This window comes from Prunus dulcis, chromosome 8 (assembly GCF_902201215.1).
Source record: "Prunus dulcis chromosome 8, ALMONDv2, whole genome shotgun sequence".
NCBI lineage: Eukaryota > Viridiplantae > Streptophyta > Magnoliopsida > Rosales > Rosaceae > Prunus > Prunus dulcis.
Genome location: NC_047657.1, coordinates 9,162,831 through 9,181,672, shown reverse-complemented (window position 1 = coordinate 9,181,672; position 18,842 = coordinate 9,162,831). Strand labels below are relative to the sequence as shown.

The 18,842-nt window shown below is 39.5% G+C and overlaps 3 protein-coding genes across 5 annotated transcripts; all 3 read left to right on the top strand.

Annotated features, from left to right (window-relative positions):
* Positions 1-420: 420 nt before the first annotated feature.
* LOC117636386 (arginine decarboxylase) lies at positions 421-3,447 on the top strand. Its single transcript, XM_034370861.1, has one exon. It carries the CDS (start codon positions 978-980, stop codon positions 3,153-3,155), a length of 2,178 nt encoding a protein of 725 aa, XP_034226752.1. The 5' UTR covers positions 421-977; the 3' UTR covers positions 3,156-3,447.
* A 5,594-nt stretch (positions 3,448-9,041) lies between these two features.
* LOC117637368 (ubiquitin recognition factor in ER-associated degradation protein 1) lies at positions 9,042-13,597 on the top strand. 2 transcript variants are annotated; one of them, XM_034372244.1, is made up of 10 exons: positions 9,042-9,161; positions 9,711-9,762; positions 10,338-10,415; positions 10,755-10,779; positions 10,866-10,898; positions 11,009-11,130; positions 11,262-11,392; positions 11,985-12,208; positions 12,912-13,165; positions 13,302-13,597. In XM_034372244.1, exons 2-10 carry the CDS (start codon positions 9,760-9,762, stop codon positions 13,398-13,400), a joined length of 969 nt encoding a protein of 322 aa, XP_034228135.1. In that variant the 5' UTR covers positions 9,042-9,161; positions 9,711-9,759; the 3' UTR covers positions 13,401-13,597. The 2 variants fall into 2 exon arrangements, with proteins under 2 accessions (XP_034228135.1, XP_034228136.1); XM_034372245.1 differs by having other exon boundaries at positions 9,054-9,413; positions 13,302-13,592.
* Positions 13,598-14,533: 936 nt separating this feature from the next.
* LOC117638130 (protein BASIC PENTACYSTEINE4) lies at positions 14,534-18,306 on the top strand. 2 transcript variants are annotated; one of them, XM_034373237.1, is made up of 4 exons: positions 14,534-14,671; positions 15,985-16,124; positions 17,040-17,131; positions 17,224-18,306. In XM_034373237.1, exons 2-4 carry the CDS (start codon positions 16,091-16,093, stop codon positions 18,088-18,090), a joined length of 993 nt encoding a protein of 330 aa, XP_034229128.1. In that variant the 5' UTR covers positions 14,534-14,671; positions 15,985-16,090; the 3' UTR covers positions 18,091-18,306. The 2 variants fall into 2 exon arrangements, with proteins under 2 accessions (XP_034229128.1, XP_034229129.1); XM_034373238.1 differs by having other exon boundaries at positions 17,020-17,131.
* The last annotated feature ends 536 nt before the right edge of the window (positions 18,307-18,842 follow it).

Below are 18,842 nucleotides of genomic sequence, written 5' to 3'. Positions count from 1 at the left end.
ATACGAGGGGCAACTACCTACTCCATCCTAGCCGTTCAAGGAAAAAGACACCCCAGATCTCGCTGGGAGAAAGAAACTTCCCCGCGCTTTCCTACAACAAAATACCGCACTCGCGAAATCTTAAAACCTACCCCCATTTTCTCGCCACAGAACAATTTGGACCACGAGATGTCTCGGAAGCCGCTGCGGACCAAAAGTGGGCCCCATTCCTGCTACAGGGGCCACGCGGCAACTCGACGCTGAGTGGCCACGACAGTCCCACATAATATCACGAGAAATTGAGCTTACATGGAAAAAATTAAAAATAAAGATATTTTATTCGCCGAGGCCCAAATAAAAAACGCCGGGCCCACCGGCCCAACCCTAATCCCTTGATTCCCTCCCTATAAAAAGGCGCCCAGGCTTTCATGCAATTCTCGCCACTTCCATCTTCCTTTCCGGATTCTTAAACAAAGAAGAGAAAGAAAAGGAAAAAAAAAAACTTCCCCAACTAGAAACTCCATTTTCTTTCCCAGCAATTTTTCTCGGCCTTTCCTGGAAAAGTAAAGAAAATTTTCCCGAATTTAGCTTCCTCTCCGTTGGTTTTTTTTTTTCATTTTTCAGGTGAAAACCCGTAACCACCCACCTTCCTTCCTCATCCTTATCCTGTCACATGCACTGCATGGTCGGGTCGGATTTCGGAGCTTAAAACCAGAGACCTGTTGAAATCTCAATCGTGAAACCCTCTCGCTCTCTCTTTCTCTCTCTCTCTCCTGAGGTTCGGTGTGGGGATAACGGAGCTTGCTGAGCGGGTTACAGGGGGACCGACCCGTTTCAATAGAGCCTTTACTGCTTCGTTTGAGGGGGTAGCCGGGGCTCCGGCCTCGGCGGGTTCTAAAGCCCCCAGCCATTACAAACTCACAAAAATCAAACCCTAACCCCCAATTTCTCTAATTTTTTATTTCATTTTTTGATTCATCTTCGTCGCGGAAGAAGAGATGCCGGCCCTGGCTTGTTGCGTGGACGCTGCTGTGGCTCCTCCCGGCTACGCCTTCGCCGGGGATAGCTCTCTTCCCGCGCCGCCATTTTCCGGCGTACCTCCGGCGACCACCGCCGTCACCACTGACAGTTCCCATTGGTCTCCCTCCCTGTCATCCGACCTCTACCGAATCGACGCCTGGGGTGGGCCCTACTTCACCGTCAATTCCTCCGGCAACGTCTCCGTCCGTCCGCACGGGTCGGCGACCCTGCCCCACCAGGAGATCGATCTGCTGAAGATCGTGAAGAAGGTTTCGGATCCGAAACCAGATTGCGGGCTCGGGTTGCAGCTCCCGCTCATTGTTCGCCTGCCCGATGTGCTCAAGAACCGGCTGGAGTCGCTCCAGGGGGCGTTCGATCTCGCGATCCAGTCTCACGACTACGGGTCCCACTACCAGGGCGTGTTCCCGGTGAAATGCAACCAGGATCGGTTCGTTGTGGAGGACATTGTCCGGTTCGGCTCGCCGTTCCGGTTCGGATTGGAAGCTGGGTCAAAGCCGGAGCTTCTCTTGGCCATGAGCTGCTTGTGCAAAGGTAACCCAGAAGCCCTTCTCATCTGCAATGGATTCAAAGACTTCGAGTACATCTCTCTGGCTCTGTTCGCTCGCAAGCTCGCCTTAAACACAGTGATTGTTCTTGAGCAAGAGGAAGAGCTCGATGTGGTTATCGATTTGAGCAAGAAGCTAGGTGTTCGACCCGTGATTGGGGCCCGAGCCAAGCTCAAAACCAAGCATTCGGGTCATTTCGGGTCGACTTCGGGCGAGAAAGGGAAGTTCGGGCTCACTACCACTCAGATTTTACGGGTTGTTAAGAAACTTGATCAATTGGGTCTGCTTGATTGCTTTCAGTTGTTGCATTTCCATATTGGGTCTCAGATCCCTTCGACTGCTCTGCTCGCCGATGGCGTATCCGAAGCTGCTCAGATCTACTGTGAATTGGTCCGCCTCGGTGCCCACATGAAGTTCATAGACATTGGAGGCGGTCTGGGTATCGATTACGATGGATCCAAATCCAGTGACTCTGAGATTTCAGTCAGCTATAGCCTCGAAGAGTATGCTGCCGCTGTTGTCCGAGCAGTCCGGAACGTTTGTGACCGGAAGTCGGTGAAGCACCCGGTGATTTGCAGCGAAAGTGGCCGAGCCCTCGTGTCTCATCACTCGGTTATGATATTTGAGGCCATTTCTTCCAGCGCCTGTGATGATGTACCTCCCATGTCTGCGTTTGCGCTTCAGTATTTCATCGAGGGGCTCACAGAGGAAGCTCGTGCCGATTACCGAAACCTCTCGGCTGCGGCAATCAGAGGTGAGTATGAGGCTTGCTTGACATATGCTGATCAGTTGAAACAACGCTGTATTGATCAGTTCAAAGAAGGGTCTCTGGGCATTGAGCAATTAGCCACTGTTGATGGGCTCTGTGATATGGTTTCGAAAGCAATCGGGGCATCTGACCCTGTCCGTACGTACCATGTGAATCTCTCGGTTTTTACTTCAATTCCAGACTTCTGGGGCATTGGGCAGACGTTCCCGATAGTCCCGATTCACCGCCTCGATCAGCGGCCGGCGGTGAGGGGGATATTGTCGGACTTGACCTGCGACAGTGATGGGAAGATTGACAAGTTCATCGGTGGCGAGTCGAGCCTGCCGCTGCATGAATTGGAAGGCAATGGTGGGGCTGGTGGCGGTGGGCAGAAGTACTATCTGGGGATGTTCTTGGGCGGGGCTTATCAGGAGGCACTTGGAGGCGTCCACAACCTGTTTGGAGGCCCGAGCGTTGTTCGGGTCTCCCAGAGCGACGGACCCCACAGCTTTGCGGTAACCCTGGCTGTGCCAGGGCCGTCGTGTTCGGATGTCCTTCGAGTGATGCAGCATGAGCCCGAGCTCATGTTCGAGACACTGAAGCACCGTGCGGAGGAGTACGGGCAGGGCGACGATGGCGGCATGATTAGCGCCGCAGTCGCCACCAGCCTTGCCCGCTCCTTCCACAACATGCCGTATCTGGTGGCAGCTTCATCGTGTTGCTTGACTGCAATGAACAACCATGGCTTGTACTATTGCAGTGAGGATGATTATGTCGTTGTTGCAGATTCTGCTGGTGGTGGTGGTGGTGAGGAAGATCAGTGGTCTTACTGCTGTGCTTAACAGAGCTTTACTGCTATCAATTCAGTCTCGAACATTCCTTTTAGTGCTGTTTGTGTGCCTGCTGGGGTCGTCTCTTTTAATTTTCCCTGTTCATTTTTGTTTTTGTTTTTGATTTCTTTGAGTTTAAATTTCATGAAGAGCAATGGATGTCATGTATGTTCCTTTGCAATTTGTGGAAAAGAGTGGGATGGGAGCCGAATCCACCCTTTTGTAAATTCGGGGCCCTATTCCCTCCTCTTCCTATGTTTCTAAGTAGACTTTAAATAATCTTACTTTTTTTCTTGTTCAGATATTGCTTGGCTTCAACCTAATTTTCTTTTCGGCTTTTGTTCTCCATTTGCATGTTACAAAGAAAGTTGCTTGCCATTGAAACTGATGATGTTCTTCATTGCTTTATGATTTGGGATCCTTTGGTAGGGCCCTTTTGGGCGGTTGGTTTGGGTTGTGTTGAGTGTTCGATGAAAAAAAAGTAAATAGATAGAATGGAGTCAAATGTCTTTTGAAAAGGGTCGGATAAGGAGATTCTGAGATCATGGGTTGTGGGGTCTTCTGGTGGTTGTGTTTATATTCTGTCTTTTGGGTGAATAGTTTTTGCTTTAAGTATACAAAAATGATGTAGAAGAAACTGCTTCTTCTGCATGATTCGACGAGATGAAGGACTTGCCTTTGGGTTGACCATGACCACAATTTTGTGGGCTTCTGTATGGCTTGCTTAGGCTTGTGGTGGTCAAGATTGGCTGTGATGTTATTTGCAAAGACTGGTGGTTGTGGTCAGTCTTGTGAGTTGTGCCGCACACAAACCATAGATGCAGCAGGCTGTTATGGTTGGAAACTTGGAAAAACTGCAACTGTAAAATTTAAGGAGAAACACTTTGTTATTTTGCTACCCCGGTCTATCCTTGTATGTTGACTTCGGCCGGAGATATCAAAATCAAAATTTGGATTTGCTTTCCTGAAAATAGAGGGGTAGGACTTGCTGATGCTTGTAGAACAATGACCTACCCAGGAATGGGATTTGATCTTGTGTCTTTTTTTTTTCCTTTCTTTTTTGCCCTACCCAAATGGGAGATTCATAAGAGCATCTCCACCGGTGCCCCCCCCAGCCCGGCAACAGGGGGCCTAGCCCCAATTTGTAGTTTCAACGGGCTTTTACAGCCCTGGCAGTTCATAGGTCCCAACAAACTAGGCTAGCCCAAAGGCAAGAACAGTCTGGGTTTGCTGACGTCAACAACGAAAAAAATAAAATAAAAAACTAAAAATTTCAGAATTTTATTCTTAATAAATACTTAGTTATATTCTTCACTTCCCACACCAAAACTCTACATAAATTCATCTCCTTATATATCATGTGAATAGTGGTTGCCCTTCAGTTGCCATGGCAATGGGTGAAAATACACCAACTTTTGCAAGGGCTGCCACTATTCACGTGAATAATAACAGTCATTGCCTTGTCCTTATCTTTTATCATGACAAATGGGTGAAAGTGCTCTAATAATGCAGCCTTTTTGGAACAAAGTGAAGATCCTTCATGATATTTATGTACCCTCTAAGTCACAATTGAGCACATACTGAGAGCACCATCTTCTATAGATTGCTTTGTCTGGTCGGTTCCCTATATTATGAGCTCCTTAAAATGAATTTTAATGTCGACTGATTAGATGGAGACACATGCCGTGTTTTGCTCGCTGCGATTTTCCTCCAATTTTGGGGATTTTTGTAGCTCTCACATTGGTAAGAACAGATATTTTGGAATATTAATCTGATTTCTTTGAATAAGACTCTGTTTCCCAACAAATTAACAAAATCGCAAGGGCTCTCAAATCACATACATATTTTTCTTTTTTAAGATAGAAAATAGCATATTCATTCAGCTCTGAAGATTCACACGTAGATTTTTTTGAGCTGGACTGAACCATATTCTCACGCTTTGGTTATTTTTTAGTCAGAGAATATTGCTCTTTTAACTGTTGTAGACGTGCATGACAAAAAACCAACTGTTGTAGACATGCATTGTTAGAATTTCCTTGTCAAGCTCATTCATGACTGGTCACTTATCTTATTCAATTGTCGTCGAGCTTTAGGATCACTTGCCACTGAGTCAAGTTTTCTTGGTGTCTCTGCTTAGTAGGGTGGCAATTTCTGATACGACTTGTTACACAATTCAAAACTCGCACGGGAAAAACATGATTCAAACTCACACGATTAATAATTGGGTAATTTTTGAGTCAACTTGTTTGGGTGAGTTTCGAGTTAACTCACCAACACCTTTTAAATACCCACTAACCCGTTTAAATTTTGTTAGACCATAATAAATATTATAATTATACACTTATAATACAAGGATCCCTTGTGGAGTAGCGGTAAGTAGTTGAGATTTAAGGAAAGAGGTCTTATTTTTTTTCTTTCTTTTCTTTCTGTCCTTAGAAACAGGTGTCATAATGGACGTAAATAAAAGGAAACAAAGGGAGAAAAAAAAAAAAAAAAAATTCTTGACAACAATGTTGCCATTGCCCATGATGTTGTTGTTTTTTTTTTTTTATAAAAAAAAATGTAGTTCCTTGTTTCCTCCTTTTTAAAAAATGTGAAATAAATATTTTTCTAATATTTTTATTTTTATTTTAACAACACAAATTAATATGCTAATCATCCAAATATAAATACCCGTAAGTGTACGAATCTATTGGAAACTAGGAAGGAGATGGTACGCACAAAGATGAGATGATACTTTGAGGTTAATTTTTGCTAGCTGGCTTTATTTCTGTTAATAAGATTTGTATTATGCAACATTTTTTTTTTTATATATGAAAAGATAGTCCATTAAAAAATTATGAAACAATACAAGTGAGAATCAACATGTTAATGGCGGCCTCGATAAAATCTTCGCAGAGATAACGTTATGGGACAAAATCTCGGAAAGGAAAGAGTACCACCCATAGTTTTGACTAACAAAAAAATCAAAACTTGCACAAACAAATCTATCACACCAACAATAACCATTTTAAAATAACCATCTCATAGTGGGTACCATTGCCAACACCGTTCACAAACTGAAAAAAAAGACCTTTTATGATAAAGAAAATGAGACTGTTAAAATTCAGCATCATAGTGCTTTGCACAGATAAGACTTCTCTCCACGGGCGTTGATTCAAAACTGAAAAGTACTATGTTCCTTGCATTTCATAATAGCCACAAACCAACACTAAGCACACACAACCGCAACCCGTTGACGAACACCAAACCAGAAAATAGATTATCCAAGACATCAAATCTGTCAAAAAGCCAAAGCAAAGACTGAGGGGAGGGACGAGTAGAAGGACATGAGGAGGAAGGGGGGAAAAAGGATGGGAGGGGAGAAGAGGGACGTCGCCGACCCCAAAAAGGGGCAGCAGTTGGAATTCCTTAGTCTAGGGTTTTATTTTTTCCTTTTGCTCTCCTTTCAAGAGGACCCGAAGTATTAAACTCACTAAAGTTAGAGTTAGATGAATTATTTTTTGCACAAGTGCTTTTGGGTTAATTAGTATTACACAACTTCGGTATACAAATTATATATGATGCTTATCTTCTTGGAAGTAATCAGCTATAAGGGCGGGCAACAATCCGATCAAACTGATCGAATCAATTGATCCGAAGTGTAGTGGTCGGTTTAGTTCAGTTTTGAACACAAAATAAGGGGTCAAAATAGTCCAAAAATTGAACGAGACTGTAATGGTTCAAATTTGGTTGTGGTTTGGAGCTCTTGTAAACTAGTCTAAACTAAACTGGCTCAGTCGATGATGACCACTAACCAATACCACATTTAATTGAAGCATGGTACATACAATCCACTGGTACATTGCACACTTTAACTATTGAATTAAAAAATTAAAATCGTGTCGTCGATAAAACAATGCACCGGTACATTGGCCATATATGATTAGAAACAATGAAAAGGTGCAACTGAATATTGTGAAATAAGACAGTCATAAACAATACAATTTTGATATGGAAATTTGAAATGGAGTAAATTGGGAGACCAATATGCATGTGAGTGAGTTATTAGGTTGCAGTGATAGGAAAGAAAGAAGAAAAAGAACAGAACAACGAAGATTTTGTAGCTGTGATTTGATATTCTGTTGATGGTGGCTTGCACTTTGCAGGTGGACTGTAATTTTGGTCATGGAATATGCATAATGCAGCCTTTTTGGAACAAAGCGAAGATCCTTGATGATATTTTTGTTCCCTCCAGTTCACAATGGAGCGCCTAAATTAACGCCATCTTCTACAGATCACTTGTCTGTCGGTTGCCCCTATAACCTTGAATCTAGTTCCTACCAAGCTATTTTTGTTTTCAACGGAAAGGAATCTAAACAATAACATTACAAGATTATCTCCACTCCAGAAGGTTCCAAACTCAAATTTAATACAACTATTTATCTATATATAAGGTCTCAGACAGTTTTTTCTTTCGACTTTATTCATTGTTTACCAATTGAAAACTTAACAAAATAAATAAATAAGTGGTTCTACTCCTAATAGCACCGATACATTTTGTGATAAAACCCCACATCTACTTGGCTTTGTTGGTGGTTAAATTTGAGACAATATCAATGTTGCTTGTAGTGAGCTGATGATCCGTCTCTATAAAATTGAACATAAAGCTTCATCCACTTGCGGTTGGCACCAAGCGTTGAAGATGATCTTATATCTTTAAGATTGAATGAGAATATTCAGCTCTGAAGATTCACATAAATATTTTTTAGCTGGACTGAACCCGATTCTCATGATGCCTTGCGTGACTATATATCCTATTGTGGCCTTGATAACCAATCTACTTGTCACAGCATATTAGCCTTTTTACTATTGTGGACATGAATTGCTTTGCTTTGTTTAGAATTTCTTTGTCAACTCTTGCATGATTATAAATCATCTTATCTAAATGTGCTCAGCTAAGGGATTTGGGGATAGTGGGATTCTTCATTCCTCTGGCCTCAGCCCTAAGATTCTAGCATTACTTTACTCCTGCAAAGGTGTCTGAATCTGTTGTCTATTGAATCTCATGTTTCTGAGCACACTTTCTTGGAAGAAATCAGATTGGGGCTTTGATAGCCTTACATCTTGGATACGATGAGGGATTAGTGTAGTGAAATTGTGTCATGATATCCTAAAATTTTTGGCATAACTTTACCAACTTGGATGTCTTTTAACTGCTAGGATAAAGTACAAGAGTTCACATGGGAACTAGGGTTCCGAATTAATGACATTTTGTTCCACTTTTAATTTCTAGTAAACTGCCTTAACATTTCAGATGTCCTCATTCCTTTGCGAGTTTCATATATCTTTCAAAGAATGCCTCGTGCCATCTCTACAAAATATTAAGCGCCTTGCACAGCCTTACAACATCTCGTTGTCAAGGCATACGTTTTCCATGACCTTGCCTTAGCTAAACAACTGTAAGCTTAAGGCGATTCACCGATGTAATGCCTCGACGCGCACCTTACAATGTATTTTAGTGTGTTGTTTAAAATAGAAAATGCAAAGGACTCATTAGTGTAGTAGTTCAAGTTCTAGCATCTGTGTAGGTGCGTGTGAGTTTAGTATGTTATCACCATTCTCAACAGAAGATGTCATTAAAAAAAAAAAAAAAAATCGTAAAATTAGGGCTACTCTTTGGTGGATTATTAATTTTGGGCTAAGCACGAACCGAGATGATGAATATGAACCATTGAGCCCAAAAAAAAACATTAGCCATTGCCCTTGATATGCAATCCCATATTTCAGGCCCAATGATATCCATATTAGAATCGGACTTAGATTCGGGTTTGGATTTGGATTTGGACTTGGGTTGTAGGCCGACAGTGAACATAGCGTGCACCAAACGCACAGAGGCGCATCTTAGCCTTTTCTTGCGCAATCGGTTGTCTAATTCTAGTATTCTACACATTCCACAACACATCTTCCCGGAGAGATCAAAAGACAACCAAACACACAGTGACTTGATCATCTTCTTCTCTTCTCTCTCCTCAGACGGTATCGCAATTCTCACCTTCGATTTTCCACTTAATTACCGTTTTGTTTCTCGTTTAGTTTTCCAATTCATAATCTATTTAAATCCTAGATCCATCAAATTTTGCATGCCCAGCAAAAACCCATCAAATTTTGGAGCTCTCTCTTTTGACCACATGTTTTTCTTTTGAAGAAAGGTCAAAACTGTGTTGCTTTTGGGTTCAGTTTTGAGTAAAGGGTATTTGAAGTTCTCCCCTTTTTTGGGTTGCTGCACTAGTAAGACATTGATCAATTATCTGTATTTAGAAATTTTATACAATATATTGATTATATCTTTCTTACTGATATGAATGTAATTGTTTATTTGATTACCCTAGCCTAAAGTTTTCGCTCCGAGTACAATGAGGAAAACTAAGGAAAATTTGATAGAAGTTGGAAAAGTTGGAACCTTTCAATATTTGTTACTATGATCTGGGCATTAATTTATTGTTAGGGTAGATAAATTTATGTACGGATTAATTGTTGGGTTTTGTGTAAGTATTTAAGCTTGTGCTTTTCTTTTCTTTTTGATAGGGAGCTTTTGGAGGTTGTTAGCCAGTGTGCAAATCCATACGCAGTGAATATGGTATGAATTCAGCTCAGTATATATAAGTATTTATCCAAAAATAAGAAAAAAAAGGTTTTACTTTTCACTGTTTAGGCACTTGATACCAGTGGGTAGGTGATGATTTTCTGGGTTGAAGAATATATTACTGTTTATATTTGTTCCTTCTTTAGTTAAAACAATGTTTATGTGTTTATGTGAAGTCCTTGGCCTTGGCTCACTGTGAGTAACACTGATTCAGTGTTTCAGATAGTAATTGCTTGAGTGGCTTTGAGGTTAACTCATAGCTTAGTATCTACTTTGCATTTTCGTGTTTTCGAAGAAGTTACTGGTTATGGACTCTTTTTTGTTTAGATTGATGATGGCCATGTGTTATTGCAGACCAAACTATATATTATTGGCACAATTTTTTTAAAATTTCAGTTTATGAAATAAAGATGTTAACAGCTACCATTACTGTATATCGGTTGGCGTTTGTTACTTGAAAAGATTTTTCTCATTCACTTTTCTTCATTTGGATTTCATGAAAGTGTTTTATAACCTGTTGTCCTGGATTAGCCTTGAATTTTGATAAAAATTATTCTGTAATGTTGCAGTATTTTGATGGTTATGGGTATCACGGGACTTCATTCGAGCAGACATATCGATGTTATCCTGCATCTTTTATTGAGAAGGTTGGAATGCTGTCTTATTTTCATTTTTCTTTAAGAATTGCAACTAAACTGTCATACAGCTCTTTTATCAGTTCTATATAACTCTGTGCAAGGCTTTCTGCGCCAATTATATTACTGTTGCATGATGAATGTAGACTTGATTATTAGGTTTCTGTTGTCTACTGGATCACCTCCCCTCTCCCCATTCAGACATTTTTTCAGTTTTGGAGATATTTTTCTTTTAAGAGAAAAGAATAAAAGATTAATATCCCCCTGGAGAGTGTTTTAAGGCAGCCAAATCCTGTACACCTTCCCTGTTGTTCCTATATCTGATATCAATTTATGTTATCTGTTTTGCAGCCACAAATTGAAAGTGGTGATAAAAGTAAGTCTCCAATGTCTTGTCAGTTTCATTAGTTAGGTCTTCCTTTTGTTGTGTATTCCTGATTTGTTTGTTTTCTGTTTTTTCAGTTATAATGCCTCCCTCAGCCCTTGATCGCCTTGGTTAGTTGTTTTACTTTAGTCATTCGTTTTGGTGATTTCTACTTCAAATTAATTTATTTTGTAATATGTGTCGCCTCTGATCTAGAGTGCTTATATTGAACATGATGCAGCATCTTTACACATTGATTATCCAATGTTGTTTGAGCTTCAAAATGATTCTGCTGAGCGGGTCTCTCATTGTGGGGTGCTGGAGTTCATTGCAGAAGAAGGCATGATCTATATGCCTTATTGGGTAAGAATTCAGTGTGTTTGAATTTATGCCTGGCTTAACTTGAACAAGTTACTGTGCGGTTGTTTTTGGTAGCCAAAATGTCTGCTGATCTTTAATTTGAGTTGTTTCTATTTTGAATTGGCTATACTTAGATGATGGAGAATATGCTTTTGCAAGAAGGTGATATTGTGCGAGTGAAAAATGTGACTCTTCCAAAGGGAACATATGTTAAATTGCAACCCCATACAAAGGACTTTCTAGATATCTCAAATCCAAAAGCGATGTAAGTTAATGTTTATTATGCAATTGCTTATTCATTTATGTATGTTTATTATGCTATTGCTTATTCACTTTGTTTTCTTGTATTAAACTTGGTTCTGTTATTTTCAACATGTCTCTGCAGTGTGTTACATTTGTGTCAATTCAGTTATTTTCGGAGACCCTAGGCATGCATGGAACTTAGGAATGTTTTGGTTTTTCCATTTCATCCTTATTTTAGATTATGGGTTCTTTGATTTGTGTGAGGTAGGAAGAAAAGTTTGCTTCTAGAGGAGGATTATTGTAGGGGGAAATAAAATCAGTGTTGTATGGCAGAGGAATGAATTGATATGAGCTGTTACTTAGAGGACAACAAACAAGTTAATTATGCATATTTGATTTGTTGCCATGTTATTGTTGAGATATTGCCTTTCTTTGCACCTGTCTTGTGTGAGTGGGGTGTGTATTTTATGCTGAGTACCTGTTCCATGTTCATTCCAGGGAACTATCTTTTTTTATTATTTTTTTTTAAAACAAATAATTTCTACAGGTTGTTTGCCAAGTTTTCTGTAAACTATCTGATGTAAAAGAAGTTGATTATGTTGTTTTTCATGCAGCTTGGAGACAACACTGAGGAATTTTTCTTGCTTAACCACGGGGGATAGTATTATGGTAGCATATAACAACAAGAAGTATTATATAGATATTATAGAAGCAAAGCCTTCTCACGCAATAAGTATTATTGAGACAGACTGTGAGGTGGACTTTGCACCTCCTCTTGACTATAAGGAACCGGAAAAGCCTGTTGCATCTGGTCCTCTAAACAAGGCAGCTGCTCAAGGTACATATTTATTTCCTCATTAGTATCTCTGGCATATGCTGTTTTTTTTTAGTGTGGCCTTTTCTTTCCCAAAAAATTACCACGTTCCTGAGATTGAGTCAGCTTATATGTGAGCTTCATGCTAAAAACATTGTTCTAATGAAGTTAGACATAGGCATTATACGATATCTTTGATGCACTTACTTCTCGAGGCTACACAGGTATTGATTGAAATATCTTATTAGGGAGTTTATTGAGGAAGAATCTTACTTGGTAACTGCGTGAGTTTTACCAACTTCACTTGCCACTGTCGCCCTGCCTATCTCTGCGAATTATTTAAGAATTATCTACATTGTTTGCTACAACTGGTGACAAATATTGGTGATTAGGGCTTTTTCGGTGGAGTCTTTGACAGAATCCCCATAAAAACCAGTTTTCTGACCTTCATCTACCTGGTAGAATATATTCACCAAAAAGAAACTCGGCACTATAAATTCCAGTAAATTGTGAGATTCTGTGAAATGTTTACAAAATTTTCTGCTTGAAGCTCTGAAATTGAAAATATGAAATGGTGGCATACAATGGTGACTCTTAAAGGTTTTCTTCAAGTAACAGAAATTACATAGCTTGTGCTGCCTTTAATTTTGATTACTCCATGTATTTCCATCTAATCTAACTATTCCATTGTCCAAGTTAATTTAGGAATGATATGATTGTCTTGCAGTTGAAGAGGATCCTGCTGAGATGGAGCCGAAATTCAACCCTTTTACTGGAGCTGGGAGACGCTTGGATGGGAGGCCTTTGAAGTATGAGCCGGCACCAGTTTCTTCCTCAGGTTCAAAAGACAAGAAACCTATGGTCACCAACGGTAATGCACAGCCTTCTACGGGATCTAGTTCACAAGCTACCAGTCGTCAAGCTCAGGGAAAGCTTGTTTTCGGAGGAAATGCCAACCGTGCTCCAAAGGAAACACAAAAGGTACTCTTGCTTTTCTTGCTTTTTCTTGCTTCGACTTCCATAAACTTTCTTTGGAATTATATTACAAACCTTAACCCAGTCCGAAGCTGACTGTAAATCATTTGCACTTTTCTTTGGAATATAATTAACTCTGCAGGAAGCTGCAAAGGAGACTAAAAAAGAGGAGCAGGCCGAAAAGAAAGAAGACCCGAAGTTCCAGCCCTTTACAGGAAAAAAATACTCATTGAGGGGTTGATTGGATTGTGAAAACCATGTGTTACTTTTTAACTTATGTTCCACATTATCTGACCTTATCTGCGTCAGATTGTGTGAATATAACAAAATTATGTACCGATCTCAGATGTTGTATTGTTGGATAAAAACAGTAGATTTGTCAAAACTGATGATAGAGATACAACTTCAGTTTGTGTAGCATTTTGATTTTTTATTCTCTCCATGGGATCCACCTGCTTCTTAACATCATGATTAAAATTTACAGCAATGAACTTATAAATGTGTCAAATTACAGAGTAACAACTCACTTGGGCTGTTTTAATATTTTGATGTGGGATTCTAGACGCGACACGTGTCCTCGGTACGAAGAAGGGCCTCCCGAGCATTGTTGCCTAAGTCTATAAACTGGAGACGTACCCTTGTATCCCTTAGTCCCTGACACTAGAATTCATGGCTCCAAGTCTGCATTTTAATAATTTTTGCAATATAACACACGCACATTTTTATTCTTTAGGTTTCTAAAATAAATTCAAATCAATAATGCTCATAAATAATTTATAATTTCATATTATATAGTGAGGTATCAGTAAACTGAGATTTATCATAATTTATAATTATATTGTATAGTATTGGAAGTTCATCATCAAACCTAGATTGTCAAGATACTACTATACTAGTAAAGCAACTCACTTTTCAGAACTCTAGAACATACTATTCGAGATTTGTCATTTTCAACCCTAATGTTGTGGCACTGAAATCTCCATGAATTTGAACATATACTATAAAAGAAACTGGTATTTAGATGGAGTTTAAGAAAATTGGTTTATTTGGTTTCGTGACGTCATTTATTTTCTTGGAAATGTCATGAGTTTAAATCTCATGGACGACAATTATAATTATAAATAAAAAGTTTACAAAAATCATGTATTTTTGTAAATAAAAAGTTATATTTTAGTTATAAAATTTATAATTATAGAAATCTTATTAAAGATTAATTAGAGTCACCATATTTGTTCATTTTTTAATTAAATTGTTGGGAGGCGGGTAAAATGGGGACGCTGTCGTTTTGAGCTGGGCATCGTAACGACGTCGTGCAGTAGAGCCCGAAAATGATTGAGGCACAACCCAAACACACGTACCACGCCCTCTCTCTCTCTCTCTCTCTCTCTCTCTCTCTGTCTCTGCGACTGTTTGTTTAGTCAGAAAATAAAAAACCAAGAAACGGAAACTCTTCGAACTTCCAACTTCAAAGCACGCGAATCGATCGGAGCCGATGCGGATTCTTAAATTTATGTGAGTGATTTTCGTTCACTTTTCATTCTTTTGAGCTTTCAAGCTTCAATCTCGGAGATCCTCATTCAGAATTTCCTGCTGGAAAACCTAATTTCACTGAAACTCCAGCGCTTCATATTCGAAGTCATTGATTTGTCATTCATTTACATTTTGATGCAAAAATAAAAATTCTCCAGAAAAAATGGTAGATTTTACTCAGAACTAGCTTCCTATTTGACTGAGATTGAGCTGTGCATTCTGTGATTGCTTATGTTTAGCTCTTGCTTGTTTGAATGACTTTTTCTTCTGTCCTTTTAGTTCTTGGATATTAGCACGTTGAGTTAGTATGCGAGGGAGTGTGTGTTTGTTTGTTTGTTGGTTTGCTAAGCTACATCCTATATGGTGTATGCAACAGACAGATTAGTACATGAATTTAAGATTTGTATTTATTTAATCAATTTGGAAAATGAAAAAAAAAAAAAAATCTAGTAGCTGTTGTGGGAATGGAAAACATGAATCCTACTGTGGATTTAGGTTTTAAAACCTTTTCTTCTTCTTTTTTCCTCTTCGAAATTGTGAATGTTTTGAGCCCACGAATGATTGTTTATGGAAGTTGAGAACTGCAACATACTGCTTAGAATTGTAACTGGTTTTCTTATGAGTGAATATAAACCATGCTGAGTGACTTGACTTCTTGTTCCCTTTTGAGACCATAAGTTACTGGCTAGTTTTGGATTTGCTTAGCTCAGTTTGGTGTGTCTAGGTAGTATTTAAAATGTCTGTTTTTCTTTGGTTAGATTATGGGGAAGTAAATTCAAGCTAATTAGTAAAATTGGTTGTTGGTTTTAGAGTGATGATTTTGAGTCTTTCAAGAAGTGGACGCTGCTGTGTAGGAGAGTAAGTGCAAGATGGGAGGATGATTGAAACAGAGATAAGGATATCAGTTTATTTATTTTTCTTCGAAAGTTTGAAATAGTGGAATTATTTTTTCAGTTTTTTTTCCTTTGAAAGTATCTTAGTTTTCCTTCTCCAAGCATTTAGTGCTACTATAGTTTCACCAAAAAAATATAAAAATTTCTTTTATTGGTGTTACCCCCACCGGATGGGGTTCTTTTTAGTGTTTGGTGCCCTTTACATGTAATGACGTAGTACTTTGAAGTTATGATTAAATCACTTGTTTATCACTCTGACTGGAATTTTTGTGTACTAGTATTTTGATTTAAGCATGCTTGCATGCTGTCCTTTCAAAACAAAAAGTATTTACATGTTCTTGCATATGTGTGTGCCTCCTTCAACTAATTCATCTACTTCCTTTTTCTCTTTGAGCATTTCAGATAGGAGATCTAATATATGGTAACCGCAACAGATTTTGCCATGTTTGGATGACTTATTGTGTACCTGTTACTTTAGCTGTATTAAGCATGGGGATGTATTCGTGGTATGCAGTCAGCAGATAGCAGGAGAGGAGGACAGAGTAAGTTTTGAAGTATTGTAATTTTCTTCTTGTGTTCCGAAGTTAAAATAGTATCTTTTTTTGTTTGCTTAACATGGATTTTACTTTATTTTTTGGTCAGAGTGATTGCTTAACATGCATATATTACACTTGCTAAGGTATGAATGCAGCAACTACTAGAACTCATTCTCAATGAGGATTGTTGTCATTGTTATCATCCATGCTGCTTGGCTTAACACATTCTTGCTAACTGTATTTGTATTCAATAAAGGTCCTTTAAGTTTCACTAACAGCACTTTAAGTCCAACTGGCTCATTTTCCGCCTAAACCATGCATTAGTTTCGGGTTCCAAGACTTTGGATTTGATGATTAAAATCTAAGAATCCCCAGTAACAATGGGCAGGTGCTCTTTTGGCTAGCTCAAGTGATATGGGATGGGACCGTTACCAAATAAAAATTAGAGAGAAAGACATACATAAGGGACTCAGGTCGTGATGCTATTAGCAGTTGTAATTTGCAGTAAGCATCTAATGGGAGTTGGACCCTTTTCATTTTGTTGTCTTCTTAATGAAGTAAGCTACAAAAGAAATGCCAATATCATTGAGCCAACTCTTCACACTATTTGAGATATTTCATTTTTTCGGGTGGAATTTGAGATATTTCATCCTACATGATTTGATAGGTATATGATAATATTTCAGTAAATATGGTTCTTCCTTTATGACTGGATTTTGTTTCTAACTTATTGTTTAGTGAATTGGCAAGATGATTATATGTAGATTCCTTTCTATGTGCTTCTTGACTAGTGTTTTGGGTTTGTAACTGCGATTATGAGTCTTTGCTTCTCTGTGATACGTTCACAATTCACAGTTGTATAGTAGCTTAACATTGATTCCAGATGTTAACAAATGTACAGTGGCTTAAAATTGATTTCAGCACTTGCTGTTAATAATTCAAAAATGGATGATGGTCGGCAACATGAAAATGGGAGACACAAGATGGACTATTACAGAGGGGCGGCCTCTCCGGTAAGAAGAAAGCATGTACTTCAATGTGGTGTTTATTCTTTGTATTATGCAATTATGGATCCATTTGAATGGGGTAGATTTGACATGTGCAGTGGAATATGGCGACCCAGCAGCAAGCGAAGGAACCAAATGCCCTAGTCATGAACAAGAAGATCATGTCCATTATTGCCGAGAGGGATGCTGCTATTCGAGAACGGAATGCAGCACTTACTGAAAAGAATGAAGCCTTAGCTGCAAGAGAAGAGGCTCTCCGTCAGCGAGATGAGGCACTTGCTCAGCGTGATACTGCCATGATGGAACGAGACAATGCCTTTGCGGCCCTTCATATGCGGGACAATGCTGTGAACTTCCCATTGGGTGGTGGAGTTCAACGTGGAGCCAAGCGCCTGCACCACCCTTCAAACCATTCAGTTACACTGGCTGAGGCTCATTACAGCACAAAAGATATGCATATAACTGATGCCTTCCCTATTTCAGTTATATCTGCTGATACTGTCAAGTCACGTCAGACAAAGCGAGCAAAGGAGAACAAGGCATCCAGGGCATCAAAGCCGTCACGAAAGAAAGTAGGCGAAGATTTGAATAGGCAGGCTTCATCTGATGGGATAAAGTATAAATCAGAGTGGGATACTCATGATTTGGGATTGAATCTTGTCTCTTTTGATGATTCTACAATGCCAGTGCCAGTTTGCTCATGCACTGGAGTACCACGCCAGTGCTACAAATGGGGGAATGGTGGGTGGCAGTCATCTTGTTGCACCACCCATATGTCCATGTATCCACTACCGCAGATGCCAAATAAGCGCCATGCCCGGATGGGTGGGCGCAAGATGAGTGGAAGTGTTTTTACAAGATTGCTCAGTCGGCTAGCAGCAGATGGTCATGATCTGTCAATACCACTGGATCTGAAGGAATACTGGGCCAGACATGGGACAAATCGCTACATAACGATCAAGTAGCTCACGAACAATAATTTGGAAGGAAGTATGTTTCCTGTTTAGGTGCCTTCTCTCTCTCTCTCTCTCTCTCTCTCTCTCTCTCTCTCTCTTCCCACTCTCCCTCTCCTGTCTCTAAATTTAACTGATATCTTCATTGGCATGTGGTTGTATTGAATGATATCAAAGGGAGATCTTTTTTTATGAAAGTGTATTTCCTTGCCCATTTGGTTAACATAAGACATTTGTAGGGTACTAGACATGTAGCACTGTACCTGGCTTCCTTCTGTCCAACCTATTTCTATAGGATATAACACACGGCAAAAATTTAGGGCCCATGGCTTCCAATAAAATAACCCCTGGGTTTTTGAGGTAATGTGAAAAGAGGCACAATATGTGTATTCTGTTAGCACTCCGAAATAAGCCTCCTAGACGAGAGAAACTTGCACGCACTGGTGCTTTTCGACATAATTTTCTCCGTATCTCTAGCAAGAAGAAAAATGAAAACAAAAAATGAAATGATTACCAAACAAATCTTAATGGTATTAGTATATACGAGTTGCTAACATTGTGTGAACTATGGACCAAAAATCAGTTCAAACCACATCAATCTTCGTTGTTCTCCAGATCTAAATCTTTCTCGAGAAGAACTACACAAAGCAGCGCAGCCACCTTTTTTGACATTCACATGGCCACCAAAGCGATCTTAACCCTTCCAAGTCAGAGCAGTTAAAGATTAATGTTCAGCCAGCACAATTTCAGGCATTAGAGAATCA